The sequence below is a fragment of the Anolis sagrei genome, chromosome 4, assembly GCF_037176765.1.
Source record: "Anolis sagrei isolate rAnoSag1 chromosome 4, rAnoSag1.mat, whole genome shotgun sequence".
In the NCBI taxonomy this organism is placed as follows: domain Eukaryota; kingdom Metazoa; phylum Chordata; class Lepidosauria; order Squamata; family Dactyloidae; genus Anolis; species Anolis sagrei.
Genome location: NC_090024.1, coordinates 158,935,914 through 158,954,443, shown reverse-complemented (window position 1 = coordinate 158,954,443; position 18,530 = coordinate 158,935,914). Strand labels below are relative to the sequence as shown.

At 38.8% G+C, this 18,530-nt stretch overlaps 1 protein-coding gene across 1 annotated transcript in view; it reads right to left on the bottom strand.

Annotated features, from left to right (window-relative positions):
* The window catches only part of ADGRL4 (adhesion G protein-coupled receptor L4), a 143,144-nt gene that overhangs the window by 58,375 nt on the left and 66,239 nt on the right, over positions 1-18,530 (bottom strand). The window contains exon 3 of the mRNA XM_060773795.2: positions 11,029-11,181. Coding sequence (XP_060629778.2) covers positions 11,029-11,181 — 153 coding nt within the window. The remainder of the gene's footprint in view (positions 1-11,028; positions 11,182-18,530) is intronic.

Here is an 18,530-nt window from a genome sequence, read left to right as displayed (position 1 = left end):
CAAGAACTAAAATATTATTGTTAACATATACTCTTTTCATGTTTTGAAAGTGTGAAGCATTAATTATTAATAGCAAAACACGAACATGATCTGTTAGCTTACTAAGTAACTCAGCATTTCCAACACATTCAAACAGATTAAAAGCATTGGCATTCTGTTTTGTGCCACACTGCTCTTTTCTGGAACCCCCACCTCTTTTGAAATAGAGAGCCATGGAGGGCAGGAGCAACATCTTTCAGGCTTTCATGATTCCCGCACACCCTGCTTTAGAACTGCAAGATCCATTACTCAGAGGCACATGAAAATGTGTATGTGTTGTGTACCTTCAAGTTGTTTCTGATTTACCTGAAACATACCTATCATGGGGGTTTCTTGGCAAGGTTTGTTCTGAGGAGATTTACCATTTTCTTCCTCAGAGGTTGAATGTCTGTAACTTGCCCAAGTCACTCAGTGAGTTTCAATGGCCAGTTGTGATGGCTAAAACTGAGCAACATACAGACTGCTTCCATTCAGGTGGTAGATCTGCTCTGGGTTTTCATCTGATCTTTAAAGGACCTACCCAAGATGCTGAATTTTGGAGATAGGGTTCATGCTTCTAAAGAGTGGACAGAATTCACTAAACCATTATCATAAAAACCACTAGCCACTACTGCTTCCAGTCCTGGGTATCATTTCAATATTACACCTTGATAAGGGGGTGCCATTTCATTGTCATTATCACCAAACTATTGAGAACAAGAGAGTCAGAGACCTTTGTTCATCCATCATAAAGTACGCAGAAATCTGTCAGTAGGCCCTGGTCTTTTTTCTGCACAATTTTGAAGTTCGCTACAGTTCAGGGATGAAGGGGATGATGTTGCCTTGTATTATACTACAACTTGGCCTAATGAGAATATTATTTCCCCTTTCCTTCTCTCCTCTCCCATGTTTCAAAATGACAGATTTCTATAATGTGCTATAACTGACTATTAGTTGATTCTGTTTCAATGAGTCATTTAACTGCATAAATGGAAGTGTTAATCTAAAAGATGCATTGGGTTCAGTGAAAACAGCACAATCTACCGCACCTCAACTATAGTTACAGCATCCTTTAGCTTTACAAGAACTAATATTAACAGGCATATCCAAAAATTGCCAATATATTTTGAGAGGGCAAGACTTTGATGATGAATGAGGAGATGGTTGCTATGCTTATCTGAAAAGGGGAAGCTGGACAAAGCAATGGCAGAAAGATGCTACAGGAGAATCAAGACATGAACTGGGCAGTGGACAGGAGAATGAGGTGAGCCAAAGAATTGAGAACAAAGAACAAGTAAGAACTGATGAACAGACCAAGCATCCACCTCAGAGAATAACCGAGTTTTTCAGGATGCTCAGAAGATCCCATTTCTCAAGCAAGGCTGAGCTGGAACAAGAAACCCTTTTATTTTTCTTATAAGAGAGTCTAATCATCAAACTAGACAAGTAAAGGCCAGAAGTGCTTTAGCAGAAGACAATGTCCAATAGTATGGATCCAAGCAGAGAGCAGGTAATTCAAGTAAAAAGAAAAGTAAACACAGAGTAAAAAAGTTGTCCAAATTTCAGGCTGTTGGCATCTAAGGGTTCTTCCACACAGCCATATAACTCAGAATATCAAGGCAGATAATCCCACAATATCTACTTTGAAATGGGTTATCTGAGTCTGCACTGCCATATGTTCCAGTGCAAAGCAAATAATGTGGAATTTTATTCATCTGTGTGTGTGTGTGTGTGGGGGGGGGGCTAAGAACAGGGATTCCGGGCAGTTTAATTCAGAGTCAAGGTCAAAGAAAATCAGTGGTCATGTGTGAAGGGGATCAATTGGAGTAGAGTCATAGAATCACAGAGTTGGAAGAGACATCTTGAGCCATTGAGTCCAACCCCCTGCCAAGAAGCAGGAGCAAAAGTGTCAAGAAAAGTGCTTGCAAAGATTAGCGTAATTATCTAATTTTCTTTGCCCAGAAATGATGTCTATAGATCTGAGCCTCTCAAATGTATAGATATCAGCTGTAGGTGATTCATCAGACATTCACTTCATAAAGAAAATTTCTCATAATGTGAGTAAAGAGACAGGAAGAATGGGAGCTAAGAATGTTTGGGTGATTCATTTATTAGCGGTCGAATCCACACTTTTCTTTTAAATGAGTTTAAAAGTCCATGTGGAATTTCCCTTCTTTATTACTTATTTCTTAGGATTAATTCATGATATGCGAATGTATGTTAGGGTGAAGTAGAGGATAGGACAATCCAGGTACTGGGATGTATCTCTCTCTCCATAACAGAAACTTCTACTTTGATGAGCAGGATATCTTAAATGTTTAGGCTGGTACAATTTTTATATTATGTCAAAGAATTCGCACGGCAAACACAAGGAAACTATGTCAAAACACCCATTTTATAATGCCTATATAACAGCCATAACCCATTCCCATTAGCAAAGGGTTTTTTGGCAACTTCATAATGTACACTGAGTCCTGAATACTCCCAGACAATAATTTGTTTTCTTCTAGGTGACAAACAAGCTTAGAGCAGAGTGATTTGCTTTTTGCGGTGAATGAGAAAATAGTGCACCACATATCAGTCAAGTTTAAAATGGCACTTATAAATAGAGTATTAAAAATTAATGCATAAATTAATACTAACAACACTTTCCCTAAAACATGATAAACACTGTGCAGAGATAGTCATACATAATTCAGTGTATTTCAAGATTATCGGTGAAAAAGACAGAGGTTAATTACTAACATAAATCATTTATAAGTATTTTTTCAACACACCCTTTATGATTTTAACAAATGTAGGATGCAGTTCAATGACTGCTCACTCAAAGGATTGTCCAGTTAAGGTCACTGTGAAGACACCCCATTGGTTGAGAATTGTTTTTTTCCCAAACACAGAGGAAACTATTGACTCTTTCTTTTGCAAACATTTGAGACAGATGTGGCCACAGACATTTTGCTTCTCAATAGCATTGTCATAGATGTAGGGGCACACCTCACGGATTTTGTGGTCAGTCTTTAAACTTAATCCTGGGGCTATACCACTATGTTTTCAATGATATTACAAGTAAAGCTAGCACAAGATCTCGCTGAGAGGGCGCCCAACAGCTCCTCTTTTATCTCTCAGATGCCAGATGAAGTGGGACACTTCATCTGGCCTTAATGATGAGGCCCTTAGTGTGTATGTGGAGGGATGATGTGTCCTACCAACAGTAACAAAAGTAGCAATTTTACATAACTAGATTTAGGATTAGATAATCTCTTCCATCTGTGATGAACAGTAGGATTACAGGGTAAGTAAGGGGGTTCTACTGCATTTGGGGAGTCATACAGGAAGCAGTAACCCCTCAGTAGGCAATTCATGCTGTCAGGATTGCACCATTACAATCTGTATATAATGACAACACAACATGAGCTCCTTTCCTCTAAATATGAAACTCAATGAAAAAATTCTTCTCAGCATTTTCCTGTCTCTAATAGTAAAGATTTGTGAATAGAGAACTCTGCACTCCTTCAAGAGCAAGATGTTTTTTTCCCTGAAAAATTCAGTGTGAAGCCAAAAGGAGTAGTTGAGATATGATAAGACATTGGTTGTTAAAAACTATTCAGCAGAGAAACAGATTGCTCATAGTTTTCCAACTGAAGTTACATATTGGTTGCATGGAATTCAATCCAACCTTTACTAAAGTAATAAGGTATTGCTCCTTGGAAAAAGCTGAGAGCCTTTGCACTGCTTGCTCTTGGCTGATTTGTGATAATTACAAGGAAGGTTATATGCCTTGTAGAAGGTCAATTGGGTAAAAGCTGGGCAGCTTGTTCATGCATGAATTATACACACAAGGAAGAAACTAGAGAAGTCATTTACTGAAACTTGATTTCAAAAGTCAGGAAATTCTGTGCTCGGCCAAAGGTATACATAGATAGTAATCTCCAAGAATTGGTACAGTGCATGTTTCTTTTTCTTGACTGTTCATGGCAAAATATCCTTTCTTTGAAGACCAATATTTTAATGACACATTCTTTAGAATAAACAATAAATACATACGTTAATTGAGGTTTTTAATATGACCATCTTCCATGATTATTCCATTCCTTAATGCAAGCATTGCTACATGTTTATGGCACAGATTAGGAACCATGTGGAACATCTCAATATCTATTTAAATTGAGTGAAGATCCTCTGAAGATGCCAGCCACAGATGCAGGCAAAATGTCAGGAGAGAATGCTGCTAGAACATGGCCATACAACCTGGAAACCACACAACACTCTGATGGGAATATTGTTTTTGAAAAAAATCAATATCATTGTCACTCTTCTCCTATACATATTGGCTTGAATAAATCCCAGGAGACATTTCATGCTCTCTTCAACAACAAGAGCACTATAATCCAGAAAATGTTTCTTTGGATCAATATATGGACCTTTTCACATGGCCCTTTTGGGTCATGCCATTGTGCCGGCAAAAGGGAAGGTGCGAGGGACAGCTCATTGCACTCTACTCTCCCTTCCCCCCTCCCCTCATCTCATGGAGGGGGTGGGAAGGGGGACCTTTTCCCTCCCCCTATTGGATGGCAGAAAGGATGGCAGTGTGCATTGCCCCTACACAATATCCCAGAATACTTGTAGGTTATCAGAACAAACACAAAACAATCTGTGTAATGAGAAAGTATAATATCAAAAGAGCATATAGTATGCAATTTACCTAAATCCCCAGTATATAGCTGAATTCAGTGGCATAAATCAAAATCAAAAGGAGCAGCCACTCTCAAACATAACAGTTCTAGGTCTGAATAAGGGTTCCACTGTATATAGGCTTCAGGGATACATTCAATGAGAAAAATTATTTAAACAAAGTAAGCATTGAGTCATGTAGATTGAAGACAATAATGAAGATGGAGCCCCACTCTCAAAGAAATCTTCATGGATAAAATACAAATCAAGTCCAGTGAAAATGGAGCACTGCTTCTCAAAAAAAAAGTCTCCGAAGGAAAAGTCCAAATAGCATTCAACAGAGGTGCCCGGGTATTTTTGTACCCTGTTTCGTGGAAAGAATTCCCCTTCTTCAGGAGTTGATAAAATCAGCAACTCTAGACTCGTATATAGTGCCTGATAGCTTTTACAAAAAGTGACTCTGCTTGTAGTAAATTCAAACTATAAACTGTGGTATGAGGTCCTTTGGGAGGCAGATGGGGTGTGTGTGTGTTTTTTGTCATGATGGTAAGGTGTCTCTATCCATGTTGGTTAAAGTCCTATAGTGCCAAGATCTTATTGATTGGCTTAACATAATTGGATTGCAAAGCAGGCTCTGGGTCCAGTGCTGGCTGTTTTATCTGCTGTTGGTGTCAGGTGAGATGGCATAGCTGTGGGGGCCATGCCCAGTATGTTTGGAAAGGCAGGTCCCAGGCAGGAGTTCTAAGGTAGAGTTCTCACCCTCTGGCTGTTTCTGCCGCACAACCAACAGCCAACACTGTTCAACAGTGATGTAGAACAGGTAACACTGTAGAACAGGTAACAGGCTACAAAAAGAAACTCGTTGCCCAAGGAAATCACTATAGGTAACTTTCTACTTCCAAACTCTGATCCATAGTTGAATATTAATTTGGTTACTCTAGAATCCTTCTCCTGGGAGCTGCAAATGTTGAAGAAAGGGACTACATCTGGCCACTGTAGTACAGGCTGCCTTAACTAATAGCATCTCTATGTTTCACTTAGTGGTTTCCTCTGCTCCTTTCTCCCATTTCTAATTACCTCTGAGTTTTAGTATCTTGTGATGGGAAATTTACAATGATTCCAAGCAATCAACCTATAAGGGCTTTACAAACTTATTTTATTTACCAGATTAGATAATTTCAATTAATGTATGGGCTGTAGATGCCATTCTGTCAGTTACTTCTTGAAATGTACTTTAATTACTTCATTTGTTTGTTGATCCATGCTACAGTGTAGAAAAAGTCAAACAATGTTTATTGGTTCTTTATAAAGTACAGGAAGGTTCTTGTGTAAAGAATTAGTTGTTACTATTTTCACAGTATAAAGAGCAGGAATGAGAAGACAGTCAATATAAATAACTCATGAATATAATGTAGCCCAAAAAACAAAAAACAAAAACAAAGCTCAGTGGTATAAAAGCTATTTTCATCTCCATTTCACAATGTAAACAGTGGAACAAAGAGATGTGCCCAAAACATATGAAATTTCAGCATCTGTATTGATGCCACCACCTTAAAGAGGCTAGAGTGAATATGCTACAATGAAAATAGCATTTTGAGATTAGACATGGAATGTATTATTATGCTATGCTGATATAATTTGGTACATTTTTATTTTCATGGGTACAATTCTTTTCCTCTGTGTTTTACTAAAGGAAAAATATGAATTGGAGACATGCTTAATGCAGACTCACTGAAAATCACTAGGGCTTAATTCATAAATAAATTAAATCTCTTATCTTTCAAATAAGCATGACTAAATCTGATTCTGCTCCCCCATTTAAGAACTACAATATATGGATACTCTGATCTTAATTTGTATTGCATGATTTTTATAATAATTTTAAATGATAGAGTAAGAATGCTATCACTCCAAATTATGGCATCAGCATATACCAAACATATCAGTGAAATTACTTGTGTGGGACAATAGTAGAACTAGTCAGAGTGAAACAATTGATCCAGGCAGATGATTAAGAATATATATATATATATATATATATATATATATATATATATATAAATGTTATTTAAAAGCTATACCATTTAAAGATGTATATTTTACAATTACATGGGAAAAAGTATCAGAGAACTCAAAGGAACTTCTGAGGAAATGTGCAAAGGACTGTACCATTGATTTTTATTTTTCTATGGCTGAGCTTTCCAAACATTTTATGTTAGTGGCACACCTTTTTAGGTATGCATCATTTTGCAACATAGTAACTCAGCTTTACTAGCAAACCAGAGGTTATAAAACTATTATAAGAGATACGGACACATAAATGAAATGTACAGGGACACAACATATCTCATGAAAACCTTTCATTTATATATTTTAAAAATATGAAATTTATTGCTTACTTCATATAGACTCAGAGGTTTGCATGGGACACTTACATACTGCAGCTGACACACTAATGCACTGCAAAATAGCTTGGAAAACTGGGGTGTACTGTCAGGATTGGGGAGAACAGCCTGTGATTTTTTTTGCTAACTTGGCTGGCCTTGAGTTGCAACTTGACTTGTAGGGAGAAACGATTACCATTTTCTGCTCCTTCTTGGTCATTAAAATGCCTTTGGTTAGGTTTGATGTTCTCTCTCTTTCCATGTTCAAAGAGTCAGGTTTATCATATGAATGCTTCTGAAGAAGCATCAGTTTAACTATTGATCAGTTATCTGAGTATCAGTAAGCTTCCTAGATTTTAAAGAAGGACAAAATCCAGCATGTATGTACTTCATTATTTTTCTTCTGATCTATCCAACTTAGTGCTTGAAGAATACCCAATGGGCAATACCCAGGGCCAGATTTATTTACTTTTGGTTCATTTTATGTCATGTGCCTGATATAGAGTTCTGGAGAATGCTAGCACTCTTTACATAATATTGTAGTAATCTAAGTAAAAGTATTGCTGTTGCTGCTGTTATCATGTGCCTTCATGTTTTTTTCTGATTTATGGTGACCTTAAAGTAAACCTTTCATGGGTTTTTCCTGACAGAATTTTGTCCAAGAGGATTTGCATTTGCCTTGTGATGCTTAAAAAAGTATAAATTTATCCAAGTTCACTAAGTGTTTCCATGGCCAAGCAGGGATTCATACTCTGTTCTCCAGAGTCATAGCCTAATGTCTAAAAACCACAGCACCTCTCTTAAAGTTCACATACCAACTTTTTTTTAAAAAAATCTGATTAACTGAACTTTATAGTATATTGAGAAATGAAGTTTATTACATTTATGCATATTTAGTAATAAGTAGCTATTTCAAAATGTGGGTCAACCAGAGAACTATTCACATGAGATTAATATTGCACTGGACAATATGAACACTTAGGAGATAAATCTTGAATGGGGAATTGGTTAATACAATTTCAGGAGAGTCCCTTTGTGCTTATTTCATTCCTCAGTTTCTCTTTGTTGAAATACAGAATAAAACTCATTGAACACAGTGGACATACTCCCAATAACATTTCTATAGTAGGGTGGTCTCATTGATTATGTTGTGCAATTACAATTCATTTTTGCTATTTCTGCAGTTACTGCCTTTTGCTGAGCTCACACATATGTTCGCTTTGTCTCTCTGACCACCTGACCCAACAAGATGTGAACGCCAGTGTCCCAAGGTTTAAAAATCAACAATAGCATATGTCAATGTGCTGCAGTATAATAATAAAATTCAATCAAGCCGAAACAAGAGTTTAATAGGAATATGAAGTTTCATACAAAGAAGTCAAATATCTCCCTAGACTGAAACACAGGCATTTCTTTCATGTTGGGAATAAAATATGGAAAACAAATTATCAGGGTTGTATAGCATAAGGAATACATCTTGAACAAGATACAATCAACTCAGGGATAATATACTTGCCAAAAGAATGCATAGATTTATTGATTGTTGTCTTAAACCCCGAGGAGCAACCCAAGAAAAATACCAGCAGACCCCCCTACTTGTCTAAGCCAAAATGCTGAAAACAAAACAGTTATTTCCAAAGTTGAAAAATCCTTAAGGTCTACAAAAATGGTAAATTAATTCATATTTTCCTAGCAATTTGTTTTGTCCAATATAAATCATACAGATATCCCATTACAAATTAAATTATGTAAGCCCCTAAGAGATGCATACAAGATCATATGAATGTAGCCAGTTTTACATTCCTCTGACTTGTTAACCCTAGTCTATCCTTCATGGGATGTTGAATTCAGATATAAAACTCATAGCAAACATAATATTTTCCTTTCTCTAAATTGAAGTTTAATGCCTGCAACAAATATGCACAGGAGCCCCCGGTGGCGCAGTGGGTTAAACCCCAGTGCCGGAAGGACTGAGGACTGACAGGTCGCAGGTTTGAATCCAGGGAAAGCGTGGATGAGCTCCCTCTATCAGCTCCAGCTCCTCATGGGGGGACATGAGAGAAGCCTCCCACAAGGATGGTAAAACATCAAAAAAAATCTGGGCATCCCCTAGGCAACGTCCTTGCAGACGGCCAATTCTCTCACACCAGAAGTGACTTGTAGTTTCTCAAGTCGCTCCTGACAGGACAAAAAAAAATGTTCAACATTAAATGGGGGGAAAGTTTGTCTGTTCAGCAGCCATGAATTCACTGCCCTTATGCTTCTGTATGCTTTACTTAGGATAAAACAATTAAAAAATTATAGTTAGCCTGACATTACTCTAAAAAAATTAACTTAGATTAATGTGTAGATTGATCACATATCTTGAGGTAGACCAGACATTACTCCTGAGCATCCAAATTATGTCCAAGAAGGTTTGACTACTAACACAGGATAACATTGGTTAGGAAAAGTCAGGGAATGCTTCAGAACTTTCTGAAGCTCTAGCACAGCCCTACATTTCAGGGTTGGGGTGAACATCTGGAATGGATTTGATTCAGAACCAACCATGCTGTTTTCATCTGTTTACATGGGCTAGTGCTGCCAATATGTTTTCCCCACTCTCCACAGTGCTGGGAAATAGGGCGGCACATATTGTTGCTTGTTAGCAAAGGTGCTTGTGCACCTTGGAGACAAGAGCAGGGTTGCTTCCCTCTTTCCCTCTCACCTCTACAACAACCTCATCACACGGGGGCAAAATTGGTGGCATGCACTGTTTTGCCTTCTCTTTTAAGATGGAGCCCGAAGCCACCGGCTACCATTATACAATGCACTGCAACTTCTGGTGGGGCTCTGTCTTAAAGAAGAAGGCGAACAAGATCATGCTGCCACAGCGGCAACACAGGAGGCTTTCCATGTTGCCTTGGATTAACGGGGAGGGGGAGGGAGCCGGGCGATTTCCTCCTGTGGGATGTAAATGTGGTTGTCGTGCAATGCAGGGCATGGGCAACTGGTTCCCCATGACTTCAAACATGCACCATTGGAATCACTATGATCCATGATGATTCTGGCAGCACATGTGAAGAGGTCACAAGTCATGCAGATGCCTTTGCTGACCTTGGTTGGTCAGCCATCAACAGCCAAGAGGTCTTTGGAGTTTTATGGCTGCTGCGGCAGCAACAAATAACAAAGATAAGGTGATTGCCTGGCAGAGGTAAATTTAGTTCTGCCCAAATGAACAGGTAGACCTCTACTCCTGCCACTGACAAGGTTTAGAAGTGGAAAGTTGCAAAAACCTAGGCAGAATCCTGTGCTGGTCTGGACCAGACCTACTTTTTGAGGCCTGTATAGATGAGCCCTGAGTTACTGAAGTTCGACAAAAGCAGCCCCTTCAAGGGACCCGAAATGGGGGATCACATGTCCCAAAGCTCGCCTCTTAGGCATGTTCTTCCATCTAGGTGAAACACAAGAAACATCATCCTTCTGATATAACCATAAACCTGCACTTCAGATCCTCTTCCATTTTTCTTTAGCCCTAACTTCAGCAGCAGAAAGTAAACAATGCTAACTGACAAAGCTTAAAAGAATTAGTTACAAAATAGTGACTTATCTATAATCAGTTTCTTTCTCCAATGATAAATTGTATAAAATACTTTTCTCTAGGTTTCCTACAAAAGCAACTTTTTGAGGTTGTGTAAGATTTTGTTCAGGAATACATAGAGTTTCTTTATGCTGATTCAGTATTGTCAACTTGGACTGGCAGGTTTCCTTGAGATTATCAGATGGTGCTTTTCTAGTCCAAATTAAAGATTTTTGGTGTTCTTTGGTAGGTTCTGAATCAGTTCTAGCCATCTCTGATTAACTTCATTAAACAGGAGGGATAACAAGTTTTCAATGAGACTCAAGAGTTACATTTCATATAACCATAGCAGAAAAATAAGTAGCAAGAAAAGACAGTAGAGATCTGTTATCTTACCTTCACAAAAAGTCCCATCATTGGTTACAAAGGTCACATTACGATTACTAGAGTGGAATCCAGGTGCACACATGCAGTAGTAACTTCCCACAGTATTTGTGCAGTTTGCATTTTCCCCACAAAGTTGGGTGGCATTTGCACATTCATCATCATCTGTTGAGATAAAAATACAACATCAAATTATTGGCAGTCTTTTGAAACTATTCTCCTCCTCCCACTTCATCAGCCTATCTTTCTCTTTTAGTATATCTCTCTTCCACTCTTTCTTATTTCTTTATTTACTACATTTATATACCACTTTTCTCATTCCTGGGGGGACTCAAAGTGGTGTGAATCAAGTAATGGAAAGATTCAGTGCCAACATAACACACAAAACCAAAGCATATAACTATAAAACATTAAAATCATATTAAATATAACACATAAACAAACAGACAATTAAAACATAGAATTAAAAACATCTCAATATTAACATTAAAATCACAAAGCACCAAATTGTAATCCAAAGCTATTTCAATTGTAAATTGGACATATTTCCTATTCATTTCTTGTACTGCATTATTTTACTGCCCAAAGGCTTGGTCTAATAGCCATGTCTTTACATTCTTTCAGAAGGCCAAGAGGGAAAGTGCTGATCTAATTTCACTGGGTAGGGAGTTTCAGAGCTGAGGGGCCACCACTGAGAAGGCCCTATCTCTTGTCCCCATCAACCGAACCTGTGAAGGAGATGGGACCGAGAGCAAGGCCTCTCCAGAAGATCTTAACCTCCAAGATGGTTCACAGAGAGAGATAAGTTGGGACAGGTAAGCTGGGCCAGAACTGTTTAAGGCTTTATAGGCTAAAGCCAGCACTTTGAATTGTGCTCAGTAGCAGAATGGCAGCCAGTGGAGCTGATGCAACAGGGGGGTTGTATGCTCCTTGTATGCCACTCCAGCAAGGAATCTGGTTGCCACTCATTGGACCATTTGAAGCTTCTGAACAGTCTTCAAAGGCAACCCCACATAGAGCGTGTTGCACTAGTCTATTTGGGATGTAACAAGAGCATGGACCACCATGGCCAAGTCTTGCTTCTTTCTTGAGATTCTATGGTGGCAAAGGCTTTTCACCCATCTGATTTTCCTAACATAAAAATGCACAAAGAAATACAAGTGTTAAATAGATGTATCATTAGGCTAATACCTTTTTAAAATGCATAGATATATATTTATGTGGATTATTGAATCCTCCAGTAAATATCCAATTGTTTTTGAGTCATGAAAGCAGCTTCTGGTCGCTTACAAGATACCCACCCTCTGTTTGGGTATCAGCCAGTATGCCAATGACTTAAATCAAGAAATAGTTTTCTAAGCTCTACAGAGACACTTGCTGGAACACCTCAGGAAGCGAGAGTCCAAAAGTGGCAGGCTCAAACCCAGAACCTCAATCACACAGAAAACTGGGCGACTTGGAAGGGGTTGAACAGACTGCGCTCTGGCACCATGAGATGCAGAGCCAACCTTAAGAAATGGGGCTACAAAGTGGAATCCATGACATGTGAGCGTGGAGAAGAGCAAACTACAGACCACCTACTGCAACCTGAGCCTTGCCACATACACAATGGAGGACCCTTTTGCAGCAACACCAGAGGCACTCCAAGTGGCCAGCTACTGGTCAAAGGACATTTAATAGATACCAAATCTGCAAACTTTGTGTTTTGTTTATTTGTTTGTTTTTAATGCAATACAACTGTTTTGGTTCGCTCCTGCCATGATAAATAAATGAGAAAACCATTACTGAATAAAAAATGTGACCATGAACTCTAGATCTGGAGGAAAAGTGTGTGTGGAAACCTAATAGAGCATGAGTAGGTTATGGGTGTCCCAGGAGCATTTAATCACCCATGGTCACCTCATCTTGCTCCCTATTCATACATATGGTTTATTTATTTGAAATTTTGAATTCTTTTTTTCCAGGTGGTTGGGAATAGTTCAAAGAAAAACACTGGCTGCCATCCATTTGTTCCCTCCTACATTCTTAAAAAGTAAAGATGACAGGCATCCGGAGATCAGTCAGCTCTTTGAAGTATTCTAGATTTATGCAGGGATGGGGAGGGAAAGAAAAGCTTACTGTTTGAGGGTAGATGAGGTGATCAAGCATAATGCTGGGTCTAAGGTAACCAGATATCAGAAAGAAGAAGTGTGTGTGTGTGCGGGGTGGGGTGGGGAGGATGGTTCAAGTATCCTATGGATAAATATGATGGTATGGAGAAGAAAAGCTGGGACAAAGGGAGAGGTGGGGGGGGGGGGGAGAGGGAGAGAGAGACAGAGAGAGTTTGAGTTCAGAGGGGGCATTCCTGAGAGAAAAAGAGACAGGAGTACACATGTTGGGGAAACTGAGGGAAATTCAGGATTGAGGAATGGGAAAGAGCAGAAATGTCTGCCACATATTTAGGATCACACACAAGTTACCTGTCTTTTGTCCTCAACTCTTTGCCTTCCACTGAAATCAAAAAGTGTGCCTTAATCTTAATTTGTTTATCTTAGCTAGAGTAGACCCATAGATTCAATAGGAACCTGGCAAGTCAACATTAATATGACGATGACGATGATGATGAACTTATGAGGCTCCCCTTTTCATTCCTGGGTTCCTTTCCTTTCTTCCCTTCAAGGGAGCTTGGGTTTCAGCAACAGGGTTAAGGAAGCATCCTATTCACCCCATTCAGAATCTCAAGCAAGAATGGGCAAATATTTTTGCCCTGGGGCTGTACTGTGAGCCCAGCCGGGTGGACAGATAGGCCCATGGATCATTCTGAGGCTGTCCTCATAGCATAAAAATAGGGCCACTTACCCCGTCCTTGTGCTAGGAGGAGGGCGAGGCAGATGGTGGCTTAATGGGCCCTGGAGCCCTTTCAGCTGCCACCTGCCTTTTGTGCTTGGGCCATTCTCTCGGCATAGGGATGGGTCTTCCTTCTGTCCTTATGTCTAGAGAAGGGTAAGGCACACAGTAGCTGGGAACCCTACTGGGCCCTCTCAGCCACTACCTGCTTTCCTTCCTTGGGCCGTTCTCTCAGCATAAGGATGAGGTTGCTCATCCCCCACCTCGTGTATCCCCCATCCTTAGGTTGGGAAGAGGGCCTGAGGAAGGCATGTGGCAGCTGAGAGGATGTTTGGGGTGTTTCTCCTATTTACTCTTATATTATACAATCAGTTTGAACAAAGACCCAATCATGACAGTTGACAGAACACAGAAACATATGCTTCATGTGATAGACTTAGCAAACAGTAGCTGCTATTTTACTATATGAAGATCAGCAACTATCATTTTGTCTTGAAAAACTATCAATTGGAATTCTTAACAGACTAAGGGGGAACAAGGAGAATCTGCCCTATTTCACTTCAAAAAGGCATGGCTGTTTTCAGCCCATTTCATTCATTTCCTCTCCTTCTCGGATGTGAGGAAAATAGTTCCAACATGCATTTCTTGAACTTCAGCTATAACTAGCGTTTTGAAAACAGAACAATATTACAAGCCTCAAGTGATGCAAGAACAGTTTTGTGGGGAATGAGTTGTTTCATACAGTGGTCACTATTGATATCGTTACCGTTTTGCCTAATTAACTTTATTGTAGCACTGCCAGTGTTCCACACAGCTAGATGCTTGTAAAGATTTTAATGGCAGCCCATACAGAGTAGACTCTCTCCTATGTGCAAAAGCTTTTTTAGATGAGTTCTGTCACTTCTCTCCATGTTTTATACTGAAGAAACAAGCCCCTTTTATTGTTACCTTACAAGGCTGGCTTGTATTTAGTCACCTGCCCTGACTGGGTGAATTCCTGTGGAAATAAGTTGCATTCAAAGACAGTCTTGCAGGAATGATAGACTTAAAGAGGACTGTTTCTCATTTTATACTAGGAAGTCAATGAAGTCGCACTGATTTATTTCAGGGATCACCTCAGGCTCTGCATGCATAGCGTAGAGAAGGGTTTCAGTTAATAAAGTGCTTGAAAAAGTTGGCAGAGCTTTCCTGACACTCTCGCATCCCATTCCTTTACTTCCATTTACTGTCCACCAAACTCTCACACTGATGATAATAATGATGATGATAATGTAACTAATATTTTAGTGCTTCATATGTATTAAATCTATAGTGAAGTTGAACATTATTACGTCTACATTGCAGATGGGTAGCTGAAGGTAGGCAAAACTATGTAGGCAAAACTATGAAGGTAGGCAAAACCAGTGTTTCATTCAGGGTCAAAGTATTCAAACCAGGGTTTTCCATTGCTTTCACAAGAGTAATTCTGGTGTGGAAAGAGACCCTTCCCACCAAAAAGATTTGGGGATTGCACAATAATGAATATTTAGAGAAAAGGCATACTGTTTATTATGTTTGCTAGTGAGGCAGAGCAAGAAGAAAAGCGAGAGACACCATTTCTTCAATGAAAAATACACAGTTTCAATAGCAGTAGCCTTGTCACATCTCTTTTTGGCAAATCAATAGGTCAAAAGGAGTGAGTGCGTAGCATTGTGTAATCACTTTTTCTTTGGACCATTCTGTTGACACTGAAGAGCACTGTCAATGAAGAGCATTGTCACGCTACTATTTTCTTTGGTTTTGCTTGCAGGCAAACATTTGGGAGAATAACTGAGGTTTATTCTGTATTAATAAACCAGAAAGGCCCAGATTTAATGAGGTGCTTGGCTTGTGGGGACTCACTACCAGGACTGCTTCTCCACATCCATTCTGCTTCTTCGGGCTTTGAAAAGCCTGGAAAATGGCACCCACCCTCTCCCCCAAGCCCCAAAACTTACTGGAAAAGGTTCTAATAGCCGTGAGGCCTCTGCTCATGTTGTCCTGAGGGGAGGAAATGACATGTGAGGAGATAGGGGGCACAGGGTGGGGGGGGGGGTGGAGGTATTTTCCTCCTCACCCCTCCCATGTCCTCAGGCATCATATTCCCATGCCAGAAGGAGCTGAGGAGAGGCTTCATGGCTGCCAGGGACCTTTAAAAATACATTTTATGGGTAAATTGGGGGTTTCAGGGTGGCTTTCAATTGAGATAACATGTAGCCTCCCCAGGAGGGAAATATCAGGGTTGTGGGAGGAGATGGGGACTAGAAACCCACACTGAAGTGGGTTACTTTAACCCCCTTGGGCACCGTTTTTAGTCACGTGTGGAAACACCCTCACGGGCAAAATTCCAATTTTGGTGTAACCGGTCTCCTAAATAACTTCATAATCAATGGGATTATACGTTCTCTATAAATATCATGTGATAATGTCTTTCTGATATTTAATGTAGGGTATAAGATTTAAAACATGTTTCTTTCACTAACATATCAAAAAGGTTACTGGCACATGCTTCCTCCTTCCATGCAATGAGATTTTAAAAAATTTACATTCTGAAGGCCATTTGACAAACTATTATGAGTGGGTGGGAGCTAAGAATTTGGAATGATTTCCCACCTTTTCATAATAATTAAAAGTAATTCAATGTTGCATGGTTTGAGGGAAGTGGCATTTGAAGGGTTTATAAACTGACATTTTTGTAACTTTCATAAACAAGCTTGTTTTTCTCACCTCATCTTGATCAGAGAGGATACCTCTGAGGACAATCAGGCATATATTCCATGGTTGCATCACTACCTAAATTAATTATGCACAGCCAAATAACCAGTGGCAAGGATACTTTTCAAGAATAGCAAAACAACATTTAGGGAGTTTGTTGAAATATGTATGAAGTAAAGTATCAGTGAAACAAAGAAGACTAAAAATATCTGAAGAAAAATATATCAAAGATAGAAGTTGACTTGGCATTTCTAAAGTTATGTTCAAGCCAGTATTTTATAATCCATCAATTTAATTGAAGTGATCAGTCCACTTATGAAAATAAATGTGCACAATACTATAATAAGTGATGTGGGAAATTACTTGGGTTGAATCTGCACTGTAGTATTAAAGTAGGTTGACACTACTCTAACTGTCATAGAACAATGCTATGGGATCATGGGAGATTGTATTCATAGTTGATTGATTATATAGCAATCAGATTTCCATAGGTTTCAAAAAGTATAATAGACTTCCTACAGAAGCATACACTGAAATGCACTGGATTACATGTTTCCTGATATCTCACCCCAGTTCTTAACTATGAGTAATTTTTTTTCAAAAAAAAAAAAGCCTTTTTGTGCCTGCCAAAAACAAGAAAAAAGAACAAAAGAATACCCGACCAACATAGACCTAAGATAACTACAAAGATACAAGGAACGACACGCTTAAATACCCTGGAAGTCAAGAGATCTATATAGCTGTTATATATGTTTGTAAGTTTGTCATGTGTCTTTATGTTTGTTTGGTAAGGATGTATCACAATAGAGTAGAGGGGGGGGGAGGGGCCGGGAGGGGGGAAGGGACAACAAACAGCTGCCCCCTACAATAAGGTACACTACGAGACTGTAGAAGAAAGAAAACAACCAGACTAAGTGTCAGAGGGGAGCAAGAACGAAAGATCTGCCAACTCTAGTTTGTACAACAAGAGGGTATTTTTTATATGTTATATGTGTTGCACTGTTACAATGTATATGTTTGTATGTCACTATGTGGGAGCAGTATTGCTCCATCATTTTAAATTATAAACTAATAAAAATTACCTTAAAAAAAAACAAGAAAATACACAAATAGACACTAATCATTGTCCTAAAACTCCTGTAATAGTGAACATATATTAAAATACAATTAAAACTTGATTAAGTTAAAAATTAAAGATAATTAAAAGTATCATAATTAAAGTGCCAATGTAAAACTTCTTCTAATTGAATTGTGATCATGAATATATATATATATATATATATATATATATATATATATATATATATATACACACACCTCATTTACAATTTATTTTGCTCAAATTGCATTGCATATTCAATGGGAAAAAAAAGAAAATTTCCACAATTTGCATTCAGCTCTGCCTTTGCTTCTAGGATGAATGGTCAATCTGAAACAAATTTCTAATATAGACAGTCCCCAAGTTACAAACATCTGACTTACAAGTGACTCATAGTTAAGAACTGGGGTAAGATAACAGGAAGTGAGAGAAATCTACCCTTAGGAAGGGAAATTCACTCTTGAAAGAGTTATCATGAGGAAAAGGTGTCTCCATTGAAGCTTTATCACCAATCCTGGTTTCCACAACAAGCCAATATTTGTAAAATTAAATTCTCAGAGGGACAGAAAGTGAGGCGAAATCTTCTGAACAAAGGCACAGACAGTAAAACAAACACCAAAGGGGTGTTAACCCTTCCCTATGTTATCCAAAGCTAATATATATTTGGATGGAGGTATACTTTTAAAATGTACCTGTTCCAACTTACAAACAAATTCAACTTAAGAACAAAGCTTCAGAACCCATCTTATTCATAACTTGGGGACTGCCTGTATATGACTTACATTATAAGTTTGCCAGTGTATTAGTCATTACAGTGTTCCCTCACTTATCACGGGTGTTCTGTTCCAGGACCAGG